This window comes from Callospermophilus lateralis, chromosome 18, assembly GCF_048772815.1.
Source record: "Callospermophilus lateralis isolate mCalLat2 chromosome 18, mCalLat2.hap1, whole genome shotgun sequence".
In the NCBI taxonomy this organism is placed as follows: domain Eukaryota; kingdom Metazoa; phylum Chordata; class Mammalia; order Rodentia; family Sciuridae; genus Callospermophilus; species Callospermophilus lateralis.
In genome coordinates, this window is record NC_135322.1 from 14,521,827 (window position 1) to 14,543,161 (window position 21,335).

The 21,335-nt window shown below is 54.1% G+C and overlaps 1 protein-coding gene across 1 annotated transcript; it reads right to left on the minus strand.

Moving 5' to 3' along the window:
- Positions 1-8,596: 8,596 nt before the first annotated feature.
- Dll3 (delta like canonical Notch ligand 3) lies at positions 8,597-16,217 on the minus strand. Its single transcript, XM_077105679.1, has 9 exons — positions 16,155-16,217; positions 15,726-16,007; positions 14,942-14,999; positions 13,028-13,270; positions 11,809-12,023; positions 10,797-11,019; positions 9,229-9,808; positions 8,907-8,991; positions 8,597-8,602 (listed from the first exon to the last, which is right to left on the minus strand). Exons 1-9 carry the CDS (start codon positions 16,215-16,217, stop codon positions 8,597-8,599), a joined length of 1,755 nt encoding a protein of 584 aa, XP_076961794.1.
- Between the last annotated feature and the right edge of the window lie 5,118 nt (positions 16,218-21,335).

Genomic DNA, 21,335 nt, shown 5'->3' on the forward strand with positions numbered 1-21,335 from the left:
GAGTTTAGGTAACTCGTGGTGACTACAGCATGAGGACCAGCTGAGTCAGACCAGCTGAGCTAGAACCCTAGATGGGGCCCTGTCCTGCTCTCCTGCCACCTCAAACCCAGCCCTCCAACTCCTCTGCAGGATCTCACTCACCTCCAGCTCCACCATTGCCTGCTACCTTTTCCTGATCTCCTCATCAATAGCGTTCACAATTTTCTGAAGTCTGGTATCATCCACAAAGCCATCACCATTCTAGGCACAGAGGGGAAAGGCTCAGATATGTCTCCCTCCCCCAGGCTCCCAGCCCCACCCTCCTTCCCTGTGCAGGCCCCTTGTTCAGAATCACCTTCTTGGAATGGACCAGTTTCCCTTCCACAAACACTTCAAACTCCCCTGTAGCCTGGGCTACCTCCTCGTCCTGGGAAGGAATGTTGGGATGGGGAAAGGCTGAGCGCTCCCCTCCAAGCCCTGGAGGGTCGGAAGCGCTGACATCCCCACTCCCCAGCCCATCAACACACTTACAAAGTGCAGGAGATTTGGAAATTGCTGCTCCAGACTCTTCTTCAGTAGTATATACTGAGGAAAGGAGATGAGATCGCAGGGTCACAGGGTTATGGGGTCACAGGAAGGGAAACCAACTCCTCCCAGTTTTCATGTCCCACTCTTTCCCCACCTCCAAGGCCAAAGTACTCACCCGAAAGCTATAGCTTCAGAGGCCACTAGAAGCCGAAGGCAGTGAGTGGGAGGGAGGCAGAGAGAGGGGGGGAGGGGGAAACACACATCAGTACTTCCCAAGGTTCCCCAGGAACGCCTGAGTCAGATCACCTCCTCCCCCTGCTCAGAACCCTCCCCTGAACCATCTCACTCAGGGGAAGGGACCACAGTCTGCCCCATGGCCCAGAAGTTGCACCATGACCTGTCCTGTCATCCCTCTGCCCCATCTCCTCCCCCTCTGTCCTACATTATTCACCCTGTTCTGCCCAGAGGCCCCCTAGCTGGTCTTCTGACACGGGGCACCCACTGTGGTTCTCTCTGCAGAATGCTCCTCTAGTGCCCAGCTGGCTCCTTCTCTTCCCCTCCTTCAGGACTTTACTCATATCAGCTTCTCAGGGAGGCCTTCCTGACCACTCCAGCTAAAACAGCAACCCCCAAACCAGACATGGTGATGCACACCTGTAATCCCAGCAGCTCGGCAGGCTGAGGCAGGAGGATTGCAAGTTCAAAGCCAGCCTCAGTAACTTAGGGAGGCCCTAAGCAACTCAGGGAGACCCTGTTCCTAAATAAAATACAAAAAAAGGACTGGGGATGTGGCTCAGCGGTGAAGTGCCCCTGGGTTCAATTCCTTGTAACCACCACCGCCGCCACCACACTGCAACACCAAAGATGCCTTTTATCCATAGCACTGGTCCCCTTGTGGGACCTATTTATGTCTCCTCTCCACCCCCGCATGCCAGCAGCACCAAGACAGGGACCCTGGTCTTGTTGGCTCCTGTATCACTGACGGTACAAACCACGCCTGGGGCAGGGTAAGTACCTAAGAAATTGATTGTTGGATGAGTGAATTAATGAACCCATGGAGTCAGAGAAACCGTAGAGAGGAGAAGATGGGGCGAGAAGAGCATAGGAGACAAGGAACCAGTCGAGCTGGGGAAGAGGAAAGGCACATGCCACAGGAAAAAGAGCCACAGCGAGTTGGGAGAGAGACGGAGAGCTGGAGAGCCACGGGGCAGAGACAAGAAGAGGAGAGAGACAGGGAAAGCCAGAAGTCGCACGGGGATCAGAACGGAAGATTGTCAGCTGCATTCAGCCCTGGGCCCCAGAGGAGGTCAAGGAAAGCCATTACTGTTATTTTTGTTCTCATTGTTGATTCAAAGAGAGGCTTAGGCTTCTGCACCGCCTCCAGCCCCCCCAGACTTCGCACCGGCTGCTCCGGCGACTTTGACTACCCCTCCCCCACGCTACACTTGCCGTCGCCTCCTCCTAAGTGTGGAGTGTCAGCTCAAGAGTCACCTCCTGAAAAGGGGTGTTCCTGAACGCGCAGTCCTAAAGTGCGCTAACCCCTTGTCCTCCCTTAGGGAGCTCATCTCCTTGCACCCTGGCTTTGGGCTGCACCGCCCGACCTCGCGCTAAGGGGGCGGAACAAGTCCCGATGCTCAGCACCGTATTCCCAACACGGGCCTGGCACGCGACAGGCAGAGCGCTGGGAAGTGAGTGACAAAGGAGCGAGAGGCAAGAAGAAGCCACGAGGCAGAAATCACACGAATGAATGAATGAATAAAAGTGAACGGATGAAGCTCAGAGCCCGAGCAGGGGTTTGAACCCCCCCACTGCGGGGTGGGGGTGGGGTCTGGGTACTCTGAGGCTCTACCTGACTCCTCCTCCTCGCCCAGCCCGGGGGCTCCACCCCCACAGCCCCAGAGCCTCCCGGACCCAGCCCTGCGTGGGGAGGAAGGCAGGTGTGGGCAGGCGCGTCCCTCACCAGTAGGTCACTCGAATCAAGATCTTGTTCCCCATTTGGAAGTTCTCGTCGGTGGAGGCGACTGCGTTAGTAGAAATGGAGATGGACAGCCGGCTGGTCCCCGGGATGGGTCCCGAAGTGGGGGGATCCGTTGCCTGGGTGGCTGCTAGGTCTGCCTTCGCAGTGGATCTCTGTACGTTAAAGGCCAAAGGAGTGGGCGCGGGAAAAGGTCCCCGGACGGACCCTGCGAGGCTGCTGAAGGATGGGGAGTGCTTTGGGCCCGGCATGGGCGCAGGAGTCTCGGCAGGAGACTCTAGAGCAGGTTCTGCGGGCGGATCCAAATGTGGGGCTGGGGTCGCGGGCGATTCCTTAGCCGGAACCGCGGCGGGGATCGGGGCCCGGACCCAGGATGGTGCTGGGGCTGGAGCTGGGGTTGGGGCTGGGGCTGGGAACCGGACCGGAGTCGGGGTCCAGACCCAGGCTGGTGCTGAGGGTGGAGCTGGGGTTGGGGCTGGGTTCGGGACCGGAGTCCGGGTCGGGACCCTGGCTGAGTTCGGGACCGGAGCCCGGGTCGGGATCCTGGCTGGGGCTGGGGCTGCAGCTGGGTTCGGGACCGGAGTCCGGGTCGGGACCTGGGCTGGGGCTGGGGCTGCAGCTGGGGTCGGGGCTGGAGTCCGGGTCGGAACCCGGGCTGGGGCCGGGGCTGGGGCTGAAGCTGAGGTAGGAGCTGAGAACCGGACCGGAGCCTGGGTCCGAACTGGGTTCGGTGCCCGGGACTGGATGGAGGTTCGGACTGGGATCACGGCCCGGATCGGGGCCTGGGTTCCGACCGGAGTCGGGATCTGGACAGGGGTCGACATCCGGACTGGGTTCGGGGTTCGGGTCGGGGTTGGGGCGAGGGTCGAAGCCCCGACCAGGGTGGAGGGCCGGGTTGGGGAGGGGGCTGGGGCCCCCGCCTGGTTGTTCATGGGGACGGTGTGGGACCCGGGTAACCCGGGTCCTGAGTCCCGCCCCACCCCGCTTCCTTGGGCGAAGAGAGCATCTCCGCACCAGGGTTCTAAAATGAGAGGTGCCCACAAGGAGGCACTGTTACACCGTGTTCCACTCGGGCGGAGGTTCTACAGACCTAGGCCTGGGGTATGGCGCGACCTCCAGCTCTCCGTCCACCGTCAGGGTAAGAAACCAGTACGTTCCGCCCCTGCTGTTGACATTCCTGTGTTCGGCATAGGTTTACTGAGAGTGCCTGTTCTGTGCTGGGTGATTCTAGGGACAGAGGAGGGATCAGGAAAGCCCTGGTCCCTGTCCATCAGAGTGGCAGCCCAGGTGCAACCAGTCTGCAGCCATCAGAGAGGGCTTCCGAGGAAAAAGCAACAACTGGGAGCGCTGAAGAAAACTGGTGAAAACCACCACGCAGAATTATCATTACATAGGACTAAATCTACGCATCACCCAGGCTGATGAGTAGCAGAGGAGGATTCAAACCCAAGCTGGTGGCTCCAGAGTCCTGTGGCCTCAGCACTCTGAGAAGGACTCTCACTGAGCACTGTTCAGGGTGAGGATTTGTCTATCTTGTTCAGTCCCCAACTTCTAGATCAAGGCCCAGTACGCAGGAGGTGCTCAATAAATGTGGAACTAATGAAAGACACAAGGAATAGGAGTTAAGGAGGTAAAGCTGGAGGCAGAGGGGAATCCTGGCTTGTTCTAGGAGCTGACAGTGGCTCACAGGGCTGAAGCAGAGAGCAGTGGCCACTGAGGACATGGAGGCCTGGGAGGCTTTTTAGCTAATACATGGTGCAGTAAATGATTAACCTTGTCCAAAGAGAGGTCTGGCCTTGCCCTTGGCTCCTGGGAATGATCTCTAAGCCCTTGGAATGTCCTTTAACTACATTGTGTACTTAAGCTGGAGCCTTGGACCAAACCAGTCTGTGCTAACAGTGTGACTAATGGTGGGGTCTTGGGCCACATTGTCACCTCAACCTTGGGAAGTGCTGGCCACTCCTAAGGTCAGCCACCTGGACTGTCGACTTGACCAAGCCCCTATAAAAACTGTAGACCCTAAAGCTCCAGGCGCACCCCACTGGCTAGCAATGCACATGCTCATCTCACTGTCTCCTGGGGAAGTCATGCCGACTGTGACTCCTCAGCCAGGACACCCAGACGCTCATAGTAGGGACTCCCCTGGACTCTGCCCTCTTCCTTGGATGACTTTAATCCCTATGCTTCCTCTGTGATGCACCACGACTGACCCAGAGGGTCAATCCTTCCATCGGATTATCAATCCTGAGGGTGATTTGGGGCCCTGAACTTGACAGCCGCACCCTCGCACGCTCTTCACAAAGTTTGCACGTCTGCAAGTGCACAATCTTTTATAATATGTAATTCTGCAATTCAAATATATATAACATTTTTATTTAGAAATAGTTTAATACAAGAAATTGGGTTAGTAGGACACAAAATTCCTGTGTAATTCCCATTTTCTATAATAGTAATACTTTGTGGACCCACGATATATGGTTGGAACCAAGAGATTGACACTAGTACAATATGGTTAGGTTGGACTTGCTTCAGATTCATGGAAGGGTTCTGAGGAGAGGAGAGGCATGACCTGCCCAACCTCCAGGTCCTAAAATTTGGGTCTCAAAAAGCCAGGAAAGACACTTAATTTTGTTTGATGTCAGGTGAGTCTCTACCCTTCACTGGCCTTCAGTTTCCCCTCCGTGAAGCTATTTGTCCTCATAGCATAATAGAGAGTTAACATTAATTGAGCATTTGTTAAAGTCCAGGCTCTGTTATAAAACCTTGCACTTGTTCATTAATCCACCCAACTTTATGAAGCAGATTCTATTTTCCCACTTTACAGATAAAGAAATAAAGGCATGAAGAAGTGGCTCATCCTAGCAAATGGCAGAACCAAGATCTGAGCCCATGCTCTCATAACTGTACACATGTAGGCTTTTTCAAGCGTACAAACAGCATTAGGAGTGTCATTAACTGTCTTAGGACATTCCCCAAATTAGGGAAGATTACCCCCTTTCTACTAGTCACATATATATATATATATAAATGCCAGGAGCTGCCCGGGATGCAGATGCCTTTAAGTCCTGATGCACCGGGTTCTGAACAATTATTGGGTTCAATCTGGCACGACTAGCCCTTTCGGCTAGTTTTGACTTAGATCTGTTCCATCTCTTTTGGAAGGAAATTTCAGGACATGTGAAACAGGGACAAGTCAAAGTATTAGCACTTTCCCTTTATTCCCACCAGAACATTGGAGGTGACACTAGCATTGCCAGGCCGGCTCCTACGGTTTGCCAGGGACTGGGTTCTTGCCTGTCTTAGAGGGATCCCCGACTGCTAGCTTGGTTTTTGGAGTTCAGGGTTTTTTTGTTTTGTGGCTTGTTTTGTTTGTTTTCAGTAAAGGGCATCTGTACCAAAATTCTGGATGGCTTTCCCTCCCAAGGGGAAGGTTTTCAGTGTTGAAGACTGAGGGCAAAAATACCCCCTTCTCCATCCATGCCCTTAGAAATGGGACTCTGTCCTTCTCCCATCAAGAAGTGGAATCCATTTCCCCACCCCTGGCCTTGTGACTGGCTTTGATTGACGGGACACAGTGAAGTGAAGATGTTCAGCGGAGTCCACTTTCTCTCTTAGACCCCTGTCTTGGCCAGGAGAACAAACCAGAGCCAGCCTGCCAGAGGATGAGAGCCCCCTGCCCACCAGGCTCAAATTCCTGGGGCCCTCCCACATCAGCCCAGCCCAGAGCAATGGAAGCCCAGTCAACCTGTAGCCTCTGGAGTAGTGTTTCATGCCACTGAGTTCATGCAGCAGTATCCATAGCAACAGATAATGGGACAATTAGCCATACTTTTGTTTTAAAACATTTTGTTGCTAAACGTAACACAGATTGGAATAGTCAGATTTTGTGAACTGTATAAAACAATAGCTGAGTTTGACTGTGCCCCACCACCACCCAAAAAAATCATGTTAATCGTGATGTAAGTTTCTCTGGTTTGAATGGGTGTCCTCCAGAGGACATGTGTTAAAAGAACTGGTCCCCAGGTAGCCTGGTAGGGAGATGGTAGGGACCTTAAGTGGGAGGGTCCTAGTGGGAAGTCCTCAGATCACTGGGGGTGTGCCCTCGAAGGGGATGGTGGCACCTCGGGGTCTCAGGGTCTCTGCTTCCTAGCTTGCGATGTGAGCAGTTGATTCTGTACGAGGCTGCCATGATGTGCCACCTTCACCACTAGCCCCAAATTACACCACACTGGGGACCAATGAACCTTTAGAGGAGAAACCACTTCCAAACCACAGCAAGTGCTCCTGATCAACAGCTCCGATCAGGCCCCTCTGCCAACACTCCTGTATCAGTCAGTTTTGTGTCACTATAATGAAATACCTGACAGGGGCTACTTAGGAAGCAAAGGGAGGTTCATTTTGGTTCATGGTTTTAGAGTTTCAAGAATAAGATTTTTAATTCATTTATTTACTTTTTTAATTAAGTCCAGAGAATTCCGCTTATACAACTGCTTTTTAAACCAGAAGAAAGGGAAAGAAATACGCGTGTGTTATTATGGTTATGGTTACGTCACTTCCTCTGCCAGTGCTCTGCTGTCTGGCATGGATTTGCATTCCTGTCTTACTTGCCTCTAACCTGAAAAACTTCTTCAGCATTTCTCATAAGGCAGCTCTGTTGGTCTGCCTCCTGGCACAGTGCTCATTTCTAGTAACGAACCCTAACTTGGGGTGGTACCTGCTCCCACGTACTCCACGGGATTTGGGCAGGCCAGCTTGACGTCCTTTCACACAGCAAGGAGATGACAAGCTTGATTAATCGGAGCAAGTCAGGCTGCTTAGCAACTTGTTCAGTGCTGGCCTTATGACAAGCCAGGACCTATGGAGGTGTATCTACCTACGAAGGCAATTCAGGGGTAAAAGAGAGCCACTGGAGTAGGGCGTGCTGGCACATGCCAGTAATCCCAGCAACTCCCGAGGCTAAGGCAGCAAGATTACAAGTTTGAGGGAAGCCTCCACAACTTAGGGGGACTCTGTCTCAAAATTAAAAAAAAAAAAAAAAGCAGCTCTGTGGTTGTAGCTCAGTGGTAAAGCATCCCTGGGTTCAATCCCCAGTACCTGTCCCCTGACACACACACACACATACATAAAGAGCCAATTGGAAAAGACACTGAGCTGGAGTCTAGCCCTACTTGAAGCTACCACAGGATTATTTATTTTTTATGAACTGTTAATTTGAATTGCTTGGCCAAAAGTGGCATCCTTACATAGTAAGCTACAATTTAATTTGATGTGCAGAGTGTACCTACCATTGTGACAAGTAGTTCTTAGTCAATCACAAGTAGCCAACTATTCAAATGTTCAAATAAGACAGACACTTAGCTGTAACCAGTGTCTGTCTGTCTACCTCACTTCTTGTTTCTGTCTATCACTTCCTTAGGATAAATTATAACCTGCAGTGTGGCTCAGTGACATAAGCCTGTAATCTGGGCTCAGGAGGCTGAGGCAGGAGGATTGCAAGTTCAAAGCCAGCCTCAGCAATTTAGAAAGATGCTAAGTAATTCAGAAAGACCTGGTCTCTAAATAAAATAAAATAAAGGGCTAGGGATGTGGCTCAGTGGTTAAGTACCCCTGGGTTCAATCCCTGGTACCAAACAAACAAAAAAGTTACAACCTGCCTTATGTGGTGGAAGGGAGTTTTCTGAACCATTTTTGATAAATACTGCTACCTAATTCAGTCACAAATAAATCCAGTAAAGATCTACAAAATCAGATTTGTTGTAATTTTGTGTTTTAACAATGTTATTTTAAAAATTTAAATCAATTTGTGTAGTTTCTGATTTCTGCAACATAAAGGATTCCATTATTCTCAGAGAGTCAAATCTCTCCTCCCCTCAGTTCTAACACCAAATATAAAGCACTCAGCCTGAGATATTTGATCAAAATAAGAGCCTTTATAGACATTTCTGGAAAGATGGGGAGAGAAAATAATAGGATATAAATAACCATTATGTACAACTGCCAACAGTCAAGTTCTCCCAGCTGCTCCTTCCAGCATGCACTCCAAAGTGTCTGGGGCAGAGATTGGCCACTAGCAAGCAAGTATCAACATCCGGGCTCTGATGGAGAAGGGGCAGTTCAGGCCTAGAAAAGGAAAGGAGTAAGAAGCATTAGAAGGGCTGCCCCTCCGCCACCCCTCTCCCCCGAAGCAGCTCCGGTTGAGGGACTCCACTGTGACTTCTTGAGCCCACGGGCCTTCCAAGGAAGTGCCAAGGAACCCAAACGACAGCAAGAGGAATGCAAAACAGAATTAAGTCAGAACTGAACGGCAAACTTAGAGACCTTGCAGAAGCTCTATCCTGTTTCACAGACAGAATTAACGAGAACTAGAGAAAAATCAGGGCTGCCTTTCCCAGCGTGTGACAGTGGGGACAAAGGGCATAGCTACCTCCCGAGCATAGATCGAAGGAGCAGATATGACATAAATTGATCGAGAGTCTCCATCTTCAGGGTGATTCCAATCTACTGACGAACTGTAGGAGGAAGGAAAGAAGGAAAGACCAAATCCCTCTAAATTCTCAAATCTTGTTTCCCCCACCAATCAAGGGCAGGAACCCGCGGTCAACTAGGGGGAATTCTGGAACTACCCAGAATTATTATTAGAGGGGTACGAGCCAATCAGGAAGATGCACCAAAGACTCAGACCAATTGCACGGTGGGGATGGATGCAGGCAACCAATAGCGACAAGGCATTCTTCGGCAGCCCTCACCTGGGGCCATCCCCGGAGCCCTCCGCCGTCCTCAGGTTGTTGAGTGCATCGGGTAGCGCGTGGACCGACGGCTCCGGGGATCCCGCCAGCAAGCGAGACCCAGTATCCCGACCAGGGCCACGGCGGCGCACGTGGATCAGTAACAGTGCAGCGCCAGCCAAGCCCGCGGCCACCAGCAGTCCCAAAGCTGGCGGCAGAAGGAAGCGCTGCGGATCCGATTGCCTCAGGCTGGGTCGGGCCGCTACACCCTCGTCCGCGCCGTCGGGGTGAACCGGGAACTCGCAGCGCGCGCCCATGTAGCCCGGCGCGCAGGCGCAGACGAGGCCGGAGAAGTGGGCGTAGCAGCGGCCGCCGTGAGCGCAGGGGCGCGCGGCGCAGGGGTCCGCGCGCTCGCGGCAGTCGCGGCCACCAAAGCCCAGCGCGCAGGAGCAGCGGCGCGCGCCGCCGCCCTCCACACACGTGCCGCCGTTGGCGCAGGCGCGGCCGGCGCAGTCGTCCAGGTCGTGCTCACAGCGCGGACCCGCGAAGCCAGCGCGGCAGCGGCAGCGCAGGGAGTGTCCCAGGTCCAGGCAGAGCCCGCCTGCGGGGAAGCGGGCGTCAGCGGCGCAGCCCGCCCGCCCAGTTTCTCTGCTCCGTGTCGCCGCCCTGGGTGCCCCATTCCCTAACGCAAAGGCCAGACTCGGTTTGCCGGGGAAGCCAGCGCGCTTCCATTCTACCGGCCGAAGTCCTGGACTCACGCAGCCTCACCCTTTAGCCCTCGGGGGTCTCCCCCTTTCTCACCTCGACTCATACTAACCGGAAGCACCTGGCCTGGGCCGCGCCTTCTGCCTGGACTGCCCTTCCTCTTTCCCTCCCGCGTGGAAAACCCTTCCCAACTCTTCCTCCATCCCAGCCCCATCACTGTGCCCTGTGCTCCCTTCCCATAGCCCTGACCTCTGGGGGCTCTCTGAGGATAGGCAGAGGGTGAGGGGCTCAGGCAGCCAGTGGCAGAGCCCAAGAGATGGCCTGGACACTGCTGTGGGCCAGAGTGAACACACAGTATTTCGGACATAATCATTCCATGAAGAGTGTGCCAGGCACACTTCATGCCAGGCGCTTTACATTCATGATCTCTTCTAAACTTTTAACCGGGATCAAGTCTGTCCCCTTTCAGAACCTTCCTGTGGCGGCTCCACCTCAGGGTAAAAGCAAGAGTCTCCCTTCCTGCTGCCCAGAAGGTCCCACAGGATCTACTACCATCACCTGCCTGGCCTCAGTCTCTCACCACTGTTCTCTGCTCACTGTTCCAACCCCACTGGCCTCCCTGCCACATCAGCTCCAAGGGAGCGAGGAATGTTTCCCTGCTGTAATCTGCAGTGCCTAGATTGAGGCCTGACAATTAAATAAATTAAATATGAGATCGGGACTATCTCCTTGCCCATTTTACAGAACACACTGGCTGGGCAAAGGGAGGAGCCCAAACACTGGGGCTACAGAATAGACAGGATTCTCCCCCAGGACCATCAGAGCCATGCAGGGACCTCCCGCACCCATGTCCATCCCCTGCCATTCTGGCCTCGCAGCCTTACCATTCTGGCATGGCTGCAGGCTGCACCGGTCCACCCTCTTCTCACAGTTGGAACCTTGGAAACCAGGTGGGCAGTGGCAGACATAGGCAGAATCGGGGTCTGCACCCCCAACACACAAGCCACCATTGAAGCAGGGTCCATCCGCACAGGTCACCCCGCTCACTTCACACCGCAAGCCGTAGAACCCGCGGGGGCAGGCACACTCGAAGGACCCGGGTGTCTCCTGGCAGGGGCAAGAGGGCTTTGAACAGGAGGGTTCTCGAGGCAAAACCCCCTCCCCCTCCCCCTCCCGAGTCTTAACCATTGGGGCTGCTCTTTGTCCTGCCCCAAGCCCCAGTATTCAGGGTCCTTGCCTGGGAATCCTCCCCAGACAGTCCCTGTCACCCTGCACACTCATTCCCAGGGCTATAACTTGCCCCTCCAAATGCCTGTGCCCGCCTGCTCTGCCTTCCGGAATCCATCCGCGTGCACAAATAGTACTTTGAGGTCCTAGCTCTAAGCCCACCTCCTCCATGAGGGCTGCTCCCCATCTATTCCCGGGTGATCCCCCTAACTTGAACAGAGTGCCTCTCCCCCTCCCAGGGTGGCAGTGGCTCTAGGTTGTCCAAGTACAGACACCAAGCTCATTCCCACTTTTGTGCCTTTGCTTCCTCCATGACACTCACTGGGCCACCCCTCAGCCAAACCATGCTTCTCAAGCGCTGGCCCAGGAAGCCTCTGACCTCTTCACCTCCACCTTCCAGGAGCCCCTGACCTTCACGCCCGGGGCCCCACACACTCCTCCTTCCCACTCCCACCTTTCGGTACTTCCGCTCAGTCTTTGCTCCTCGATCCCATCTCCATCACCTACTTCAAGGCCCCAGTGCAGGCTGGACGCCTCCAGGAAGCCCTCCTTGATGGCTACTCCCAGACCTCCTCCCCAGGTTGGTGTCTCATGGAGCCCCAGAGAGGGGTCTCAGGAACTCCCAGGGTAAAGTTCTAATCAGGGGGAGGTGGGAGAGGGGATACTGACGCTACAGCTTCCCCCGTTGGCACACGGGTTCCCGTCACAGGGCCCAGGCCCAGTCGCAAGGCATCCAGCAGTGGCAGACGACGGGCCCCTAGGGCTGAGGCAGCTGCTGGTCGAGACAGGGACGGTGCAGAGGGGCCCAGTCCAGCCCTCCAGGCATCGGCATTCATCTGGCCGCTCACAGAAGCCATGCTCTGGGCTGCAGCCTGCCCGACATGCTGGGTGGAGAGGCAGAGAAGAGGAATATCGATGTTGGAGAAGGTCAAGGGCAAGAGGATGGGAAGCAGAGATTGTAAGTGCTTCCGTGCCCTACCCTGTCGCATCCTTATGACAGACCACCCTCCCAGTTTACAGACAGGGAAACTGAGGCCCAGAGAGGTGAGCTGGGCTGCACAGCCAGAAATGGAGTGAGGAGTGAGGACTGGCACCCAGGCTGCTGGCCTTGGCTCTGTACTGCCAAGTCTGAGCTTGGAGAGGAGAATGGGGATGGGGATCTGGGATTGGGAGGCGTTTCAGGGAAGGTGGGAAGGTGTTGGGTGAGGGAAGGTTTGGGCAGATCTAGGTTATCTGGTAGCCTAGGGACCTTGCCTAGTGCTTTGAAACCTGGGGAAAGGTCTGAGGGACCCCAGGGTCGAGGTTAGGGATCCCAAGTTTTAAAAAGCAGTGAGGGGCTGGGGATGTATCTCAGTGATAAATCACTGGCTCAGCATGTAAGAGGCCGGGTCCTACCACCACTGAGCTCTGGCCTGGAATCTCAGGGAAGGAGGAGGGAAGATTCTGGGGGGAGTGGGGGCGCTGGAGGAAGGGGTGATTGGGAGACGTTTCTAACGCTCCTGGGTGGAACTAGGGAGCGTCCCAGAATTAGAAGAGGTTGGAGTCCCAACCTCAGGAAAGGGGTGGGTTGGGGTTAGGGGAGGAAATGGGGCACCAACTCTGGAAATGCGTGTGGAATTCCTACTTAGGACATCAAGGGTACCGGGAAGAGGGAAGGGGACTGGAGTCCCCAGGCAGGGCTGGAGAGATGTCTAGGGTCCCGAGTTTCCCCACAGGTGGTAGGTGGATGGTGACAGGGGGCTGAGGACCAGGAATGGAGCTAGAAAGGGGCCCAGGGTCCCTGGCTCCCTTAAGGAAGTAGCTGGGTTGCGAAAGGATATCGGAACCTGCTAGTGAAGCAAAAGGAGTTGGTGTCCCCGGGGAACTGAATGGCGTTGGTAAGACTCACTCGGGGCTTCGCACTCGTCCTCGAACGGCTCGCAGGGGCGCAGTCCCGGGACGCACCGCGAGGGGGCGCTGCGCGAGCGACACTGGCGTGCGCACGCGGCCCCAACGGCGGGCGGCTCGCAGCGCGCGCGGTAGGAGAAGCGCAGCTCCCAGGCGCCCGCGCGCTGCACGTCCCGGGCCCAAGGGCCACCAGCCGCCAGGCGCCGCCGGCCGGCCACGCGCGCCAGCAGGCTCCAGGCGGTCCCTGCGGGAGAAGCGAGGTGCTGAAGTGGGCGCGACCCGACCCCATACTCTGTGTATTAAAGTAGTGACGAGGCCTCTAACACGTCTAACGTCTTTTTATGGACAAAGCTGAAGTGAGAACGTAACATCGGCAGATGTTAAAATGGTGACAAACACTCCAATTACTAGAGCATCAGTTTACCCAGATTGCCCACGACCTTGGGATGCGGAAGAGTGTCCACTTCTCCGTAGCGAGGGTGTCACACTCCAACACTGTGCCCAGGAACTTTCTATGCCGAAACGGTGACAGAACCCCACAGTGGGTCTTCATAGCCACAGTTTCCAGCCAGGGTAAGATCACTCCATATCCCGAAACCCAGTATTCCCCCTGCGGAAGCTGCCGCGCCCTAGGGGGCTCCCCAAGACCATTATGTGGACAAGGTGCTGGAGCTGCGCGTAGAGGAGCCAGAGGTGACTCCCGTTGCATCCTGGGTTCTCGGAATCAGGTTGTGACAGAGCAAGGCTGTGAAATGCTAGGTCCTGCTCTGGTGGCTTCAGTTCCAAGACAGCTTCCTCCCATTTGCCTGATACTGATGCAGAATGCCTTGGCCAGAATTCTCAAAGAGCTGGGTGCAGTGGCACGTGGTTCCAGCTCTGGGGAGGGTGAGGCAGGAGGATCACTTGAGCCCAGGAGTTTGAGATCAACCTAGGCAACATGGTGAGATGATCTGGGGGGCGGGGAGCAGCTTTTGGGTTAGAGACACAGCTCAGGGATAAGAGCATATGCTTAGCATACATGAGATGCTGGGTTTGATCACCAATGCCAAGGGGCACCTAGAGACAGAGTGTTTTGGATTTTGGAATATTTGCATCTACATAATGAGATATCTTGGGACAAGGACTCAAATGTGAACATGGAATACGTTTATGATATATATATATGTATATATATATATATATATATATATATATATATATATCATACAGCCTGAAAGTAATTTTATACAATATTTTTAGTGCACCTGCCATATATATATATATATATATATATATATATATATATATATATATTTTTTTTTTTTTTTTTTTTAATTTTGAGACAAGTTCCCACTAAATTGCTTAGAGCCTCGTTAGGTAGTCGAGGCTGGCTTTGAACTTGCAATTCTCCTGCCTCAGGCTCCCGAGCTGCTGGGATTACAGGCCTGCACCACCAGAGTGCACCTGCATTTTTTTTTTTTTTTTTTTTTTTTTAGTGCACCCGCATTTTAGTGCACCACATGAGGCCAGATGTGGAATTTTACACCCATGACATCATGTCAGCTCTCCAAAAGGATTTATTTTAGGGGCTGGGGGGGATCGCTCAGTGGTGGAGTGCTTGCCTGGCATGAGGGAAACTGGCTTCCAAGCCCAGTCCTGGGGAAAAAATCAGTTTTGGATTTTGGAGCATTTCCGGTTTCTGATTTTTGGATTAGGAATGCCCAACCTCTACTAAGACGATGGACTCCACATCCAGTACCAGGACATTTCTATCCTTGAGATGCCCAGAGCCCTGGAGCTGTTACCCACAGCACTGCTCCCCAGGAGCAGTGACATCATGGTCTCAGGAACTTTCCACCTTACAGACTGCCTCTTGTCACTATCCTGGATCCCACCTCCATGCCCCCACCACAGCCCCAAGGACAAACACACTCACCTCCAACCTGCTGCCCCAGCTCCTCCCGCCAGGTTTCGATGATGAGGGAGAAGGTGCCCTGTTGGTGGTAGAAAGGGAGGAAGACAGAAAGTTCAGAGCAGGTAATCAGAGAAGGCAAGTCCAGACGTGGAGAGTGGTGGCCAATTTCAGGGACAATTCCCAGAAGGACCAATATGGTCAGAAGGAACGATATGGTCAGTTCTCCTTGCTAACCAGTGTGGGCAAGGACTTAATTCAAGATACTTAGTTGAGTCCCGCAAAAGGGGTTCACTGAAGTATCAAAATGACCCCACTTTACAGCTAAGGAAATAGACTAGAAAAGGGAACGTCGTTTTCCCCAGTGGTCTAGAATTTAAATCCTGGAGAATTAATAGGTGTCCCCAAGACAGAGCATGGAAGCGTCCCTAAGCGCAAGGAGATTTGGAGACAAAGATGAGGATCCTGGATTTTAGGCAACTCCAAAGAACAAAAGCAGGGCTCTATGAATTTAGGGTTTTCAGAAGGTGGGTTTGGGGTTCTTGGAATTTGGGGTCCCCAGCCTGTAGAGCTGGAGTCAGAACATTTGGACTCCCCAGAGGGCAAGTTGGAATCAGAACATTTAGGGAGCCCAGTGAGTAGGGTTGAGAAGCCTAGTAGTTTCCCAGAATGATGGTAGTTAATTGTCTGGAAATTTGCTGCCCTGGGGAGGCGGTTAGGGTCTTGAAAGTTGGACGACAGAAGAGGGTCAAGGCTTGGGTGGCATGATCAGGCCCAGCACCGGGAGTAGCCCAGGGCGGGGGCTCACCGGCCAGGCCTCTCGGAAGGGCACGCGCAAGAGGCCCTCGGGCAGCGGCACGTCAGTGGCGGGCGCTCCAGGCTGCTCAGTGTAGACGGGACCGCGAGCGCTGAGCGCCGCGCCCAGGGCGCAGGGGGCTTCGGCGGCCTCGTCGGAGACCCCTGGCTTCAAGCAGACCCTGAAAAAGAGGCGGCAGGAGCCCCGGGCGCTGCAGGGGGATCGCGGGGTCCCTGGGCCTGGTCCTGGTCCGAAGGAGTGGATCTGCAGTTCGAAGACACCGGCAGGCTGTGCCTGGGGTGGAAGGGGCGGAAAGGGGCACTGGGTGAGGGGACCGCGGGGAATCAGGCGTCTGTCGGCCCGCGTCCCCTCCCAAGACCAGTGGGCCGCCCCGTCCAGCCCCATTTATCCCTGTTCATTGCATCTCCGCTGTGTTCTGACCTGGGGAAGGCAAAAGAGCGCCAGGATCACCGACAGGACCCGGGACATCCGCAGAGAGACCATGGCCTTTCCAGGATCCCGGGAGTCGCAGCTGCTGGCTCTGGAGCTTTATAACGGAGAGGACGGCCCCGCCCCTTCAGGCAGCCGCCTGGCTCCGGGGATCCAGGGGAAGAGGCGGCAGGGGAAGGGGCGCAGAGCGCGAGCAACTTCACGATTGCGGTGTGTGATGGGCGCGGCGATGCAGTGTGTTTGTGGGCGTGATTTTGAGTGTGGTCGGGGTGGTGTGGGGAATCCGGCATTGAGTCTGTGAGGTTGCACGTGGTTCTAAGTGTGTATGTGTAGGGACGACAAGGGCTGCATGACGCGGTGGCTAAAAGGGATGTGCAGTTCAATGTGTGCCTGCAATTGTGATGGGTAACACAACTGCACACTGTAAATAATTCTAAGATTCTCAATGTGTGAGTATGCACCTGAGTGGGCGCACAAAAGTGTAAACGACTTCAGGATTGTGTGACGTTTTGAGATCGTGGGCTGCGCGCAAGCCTCTCCGCGCATGTGTATGTGTTTTATGCGAGATCCTGGACCATGGTGTGTAGTCGTAGGAGCCTGGGACTTTGTGGTCCTGTACAGGTGTCTCCAGCTGGCTGTGTGCGTGTGGGGCTAGAGGACATGAATGAGGTTGTGAATGACTAAGGGGTGTGTGTGGGCGGGTGACTAGGTTTGGGAGGTCCCCCGGGTGTAGCTGTGAATGAATACGACGAAGATCTGGGGTTCTTTGTGGACCTGTGTGTATGTGTGTGTATGCGCGGGTATTCCTGTGTGTTCCGCCTCCAGATAACAAAGCCACCCTCCCAAACCCCTCTTCACCAGACGCACCAGACGCCAGGGCCAGGAGCCCCAGCCTCAAAGGGAACTCTCAGCTGTATGTAAATGCCGCCATCTGCCGGGCGGCCGCGCCCCTCCCCCTCGGCCGCAGCTGGGCCGCCCGTTTGGCCTCCGGAAGGTGTGAGGAGCAAATGGGCAGGAAATTCGTCTTCACGCACCAGGAGCCAGGAGTCGCTCTCCCACCCCAGGACGAATGCGGTGGGGGGCGCCCCCAGACCCTCCAAAATCCCTTAGTATTCCAGGGCCACAGCAAAAAACGCCAGTTAGGGGCAGATGTTCCAGCCCTGGACCTAATCACTCTGTGCCCAGGGCAAAGCCCGTTGGATGGAGGAAACTCATTCCTTTTCCCGGAGCAGGGGACATTAATTCGGAGGCTAATATTTTTAGGGGGAAAATACAGGTTGAATTTAAATGCATATTGTCTGCTAGAGGCCAGCAAAGTCGGGCACACAGAGTGCTCATTTTGTAATTAATAGACGAATGCCAATCTAGAACCTTCTCCTAATCCTGAGGACACTGGAGTAGGGGAGGGTCTGAGCCAGAGAAGGCTGTGGGTCAGCTCACGCAATGTCCAGGCTCCTTCTCATTCTGCCGCTCCTTCCCTCCCTCCCTATGGATGGAGGGATGCCCTGGGGATGCCTCCCCAAGGGCCCCAGGCCTCTGAGCTCCCACAGCCCCCAGGGATTCCTCTGTGCTGGCCCCACCCCTCTGCCCGGGCCTCCCCACCGGCCCTGACCACTCTGGCCTATGGAGCCCCCAGGGATTCCTCTGTGCTGGCCCCACCCCTCTGCCCCGGCCTCCCCACCGGCCCTGACCACTCTGGCCTATGGAGTCTTTCTGAACACAAACCCGGCCCTGTCCTCCCCCTGCATACTCTTCAGTGGCTCGTGCATCTTTAAGACTGACATTTGAAGTCCTTGTCCCACATCCTCACTACTCAGATTCTGTGGCCCCCCCAAGGGAAAAGCCAGACCTTGTGGACCCAGATTATTGGGCAGCAGATTAGGGTCAGGTGAGAGAGTGCTCCCATCTTGGAGACGTTCACACAGAATTTGGGCAAGATTAGAATTAGTTGTGGGAGGGCTGGGGCTGGGACTGGGGCTCAGCGGTAGGGCACTTGCCTGGCATGTGTGAGGCCTGGGTTTGATTCTCAGCACCACATATGAATAAATAAAATAAAGCTGTCAACAACTAAAAAAAAAAAAAAAAAAGAATGAGATGTGGGAGACGGCAAATTTCTGCCCTGGGTAATTTGAGAAAGTAAAAGATTCCAGGTTTGATATACCTAAAAATTTTTAAAAATTAAAAATTGTCTGGGGCTGAGATTGTGGCTCAGAGGAAGAGTGCTCGCCTTGCATGCATGAGGCACTGGGTTTGATCCTCAGCCCCACATAAAGATATTGTGTCTACCTATAACTAAAATAATAAATACTTAAAACAACACTTGCCTCTCATATACAAGGCTCTAGGTTGGATTCCTGTCACCATTAAAAAATGAATAAAATTTTAAAAGTAGCCTTTATTGCAGGTTTGTGCTAAGCATTATGGCATTTCTCAGGGACTCTCATGTCACATGTGTGGGAAATGTACTTTACAGGATTTCTGACTATCTTTTTGGCTGTTTGGGACTTACTTTTTGGCATCAAGGACTGAATTCAGGGGTATTCAACCACATCCCCAGCCCTTATATTTTATTTAGAGACAGAGTCTCACTGAGTTGCTTAGTGCCTCCCTACTGCTGAGACTGGCTTTGAACTTGAGATCCTCCTGCCTCAGCCTCTTGAGCTGCTGGGATTACAGGTGTGCTCCACTGTGCTGGCTGGGACTTTTTCTTATGTGCTAACCTTAGAGACCACAGAAGGCCTGCTGAGGTGACACGTGCGCTGATACCTAGAGAAGGTGAGGGTGGCAAAGGAAGTGCAAAGGCCGAGGCCTCCGTGAGGTCCCCAGGGCTTTTCTTCTCATTTTGTTCTGGGCTCTGCTCAACTGTACCTTCCCAAGACGCCTTTCTGGACCATTCCCTCAAGTATAAAGTAGCCCTCCAAGTCCCCAAGCCCCTGCTTCTCCCACATTTTCTTTTTCATTACTGAGGACTGAAGCCAGGGGCACTGTCCCACTGAGCTATACCCCAGCCCTTTTCCGTCAGGGTCTTGCTAAACTGCCCCAGCTTTGGATCTCCCCCCTCAGCCTCCTGAGTCACTGGGTTTATTTTTCTTTATCCATTGTCATCTCCTCTGTGGGACCACAGCTCCATGAGGGCGGAGCTCCCCACCCCTGGGCCCACTTCTGCAGCCAGGGCCAGCAGGGCCACACAGCAGGGGGCCAGCGGGGAGGAGCCAGTATCAACCCCTTGGGGTGAGGAAATAGAGGCTAAGGCCTCCCCAGGGTCACAGAGCCCGAGGTGTGACCCGGAGATGCAGGTCCTGTTGGGGTGCTTTAATGCGGCGCAGTGCTGTCCATCAGAAGACCCCAGGACACAACACACCCCTGGTGCCCAGGGCACTTGAGGATCATGTACTGCCATGTCATACAAGCAGTGTCAAATCCTCTCCTCCCCACCAGCTTTCAGCGAGTGTCACCTGACTGCACAAGGGGCTGAGCTGGCACCAAAGTGAGCGGCAAGTCTGGGAGATCCAATGGTTGCAAGAGCATGTGCCACCCAGAATGCCAAAGGCTGCTGCCCCAAGAGCCACTCTTGACCCCAGAGGGGAGGGGCCAGCGGATAAACCTCTTCCTTCCATGTACTGGTACAGGGGAATTGGAAAGGCCCCCAGGTTCCCTGGGATGTAGGCACATGGGGGGGGGGCAAGCTCCCAGCCCACCAGGGGCTCCCCCAGGACACTCACTCGCAGAAGCTTTGTCCCCTTATCCTCAGTCTCATTTCTTAAAGCCACATGCAAAGCAAATGCAGGCCCTCCCTCTATCCAGGAACTTCCCCAAACTAGGGAGCCCTGAGGATGTGGGTGGGCTTCCTGCATTAGAAACAGTACCCAGGGCTGGGAGTGTTCCTGCAAACTTTATCTTTGCAGATGCCCACGAACTTTTCTTTTAAATTGAACCCAGGGGTGCTCTACCACACTACATCCCAGGCCTTTTTGAGACAGGTTCTGGCTAAATTGCTGGGGCTGGCCTCAAAGTTGTGATCCTCCTGCCTCAGCCTCAGCCTCCTAAGATCACAGGTGTGCCCCTCAGCATCTGGCTGACCATTATTTCAAGTGCATTTAGTTCTTATAAGAAACATCAAGGAAGATCTTTTAAAAATAGTTGGTACCAGTAGTAGGTGCCAGCCGGAGCGGAGAGGCTGGAAGGAAGTCACTTCAAGCCAAAAAGGTCCAGCACATTTCCATCTGTGACAACCATGTGGCCTGTTAAGGGCAGGCCCCATTTAGCCCCTGGACAGTTCATGTCACTATTCCTGACAGCCTCTCTAAGGTACCAACACCCCTGTTTTAGAGATGACAAAACCAAGGTGGAGAGGTGCCTCCCTTAGATTCTTACAGCTACTACCCGGGGGCCTATGTGGAAGGGGCTCTGCTTTTAAGCTGAGGCAGAAACTAAGATAGATGTAGAAACTGAGGCACCGAGAGGTAAAATAACTTGTCCAGGGTCACACAGCCTGCCAGGAAGTGGCAGAGCTTGCATCTGCACTTGGACAGTCAGGAACCCACACAGCCGTGCTTGCCAATATGGGGGCCAGGAGACACATGTGGCTGTTTAAATCTCAGGGCACAGTTTCAGCCTGGTGTGTGAGGTCCTGGGCTCCACCCAGCACTGCAGAAAACCAATCAACAGTGAGATTTAATATAAAAATCCTCATTTCTGAGCGGGCACTATAGCAGTCTTATGCCCCAGATACTCTGGAAGCTGAGGCAGGAAGACCACTCAAGCCCTGGAGTTCAAGACCAGCCTCGGCAACACAGTGAGAGCGCATCTCAAAAATCAATCCATCGATCCATCAATCCATCCACTCATCCATCCCTCCCAACTTTGGGCTTCTGTTGAAAAACCGGAAGCTCAAACAACTCCAGGGCTACCTTCCCATGGGGCCACAGCTGGCGGGAGGTGAGCAGATGTCCAGGTGAGGTGGGGCCATCTCTAGACCACCAGGGCTCAACTTGGCTTTATTTCCACGGGAGCTACCTGTGTTTAACCCCCATCCTCTGCTTTTCTCCACATGCGAGGAATCTGGAGCCAGAGAGGTGCACTTTTTGCAGATCAAACAGCACATGGGAAGACAGCCGAGCAGAGACCCGGGTTTCCAGACAGCCAGGCCCAAACTGGCCCTGATCCTACAGA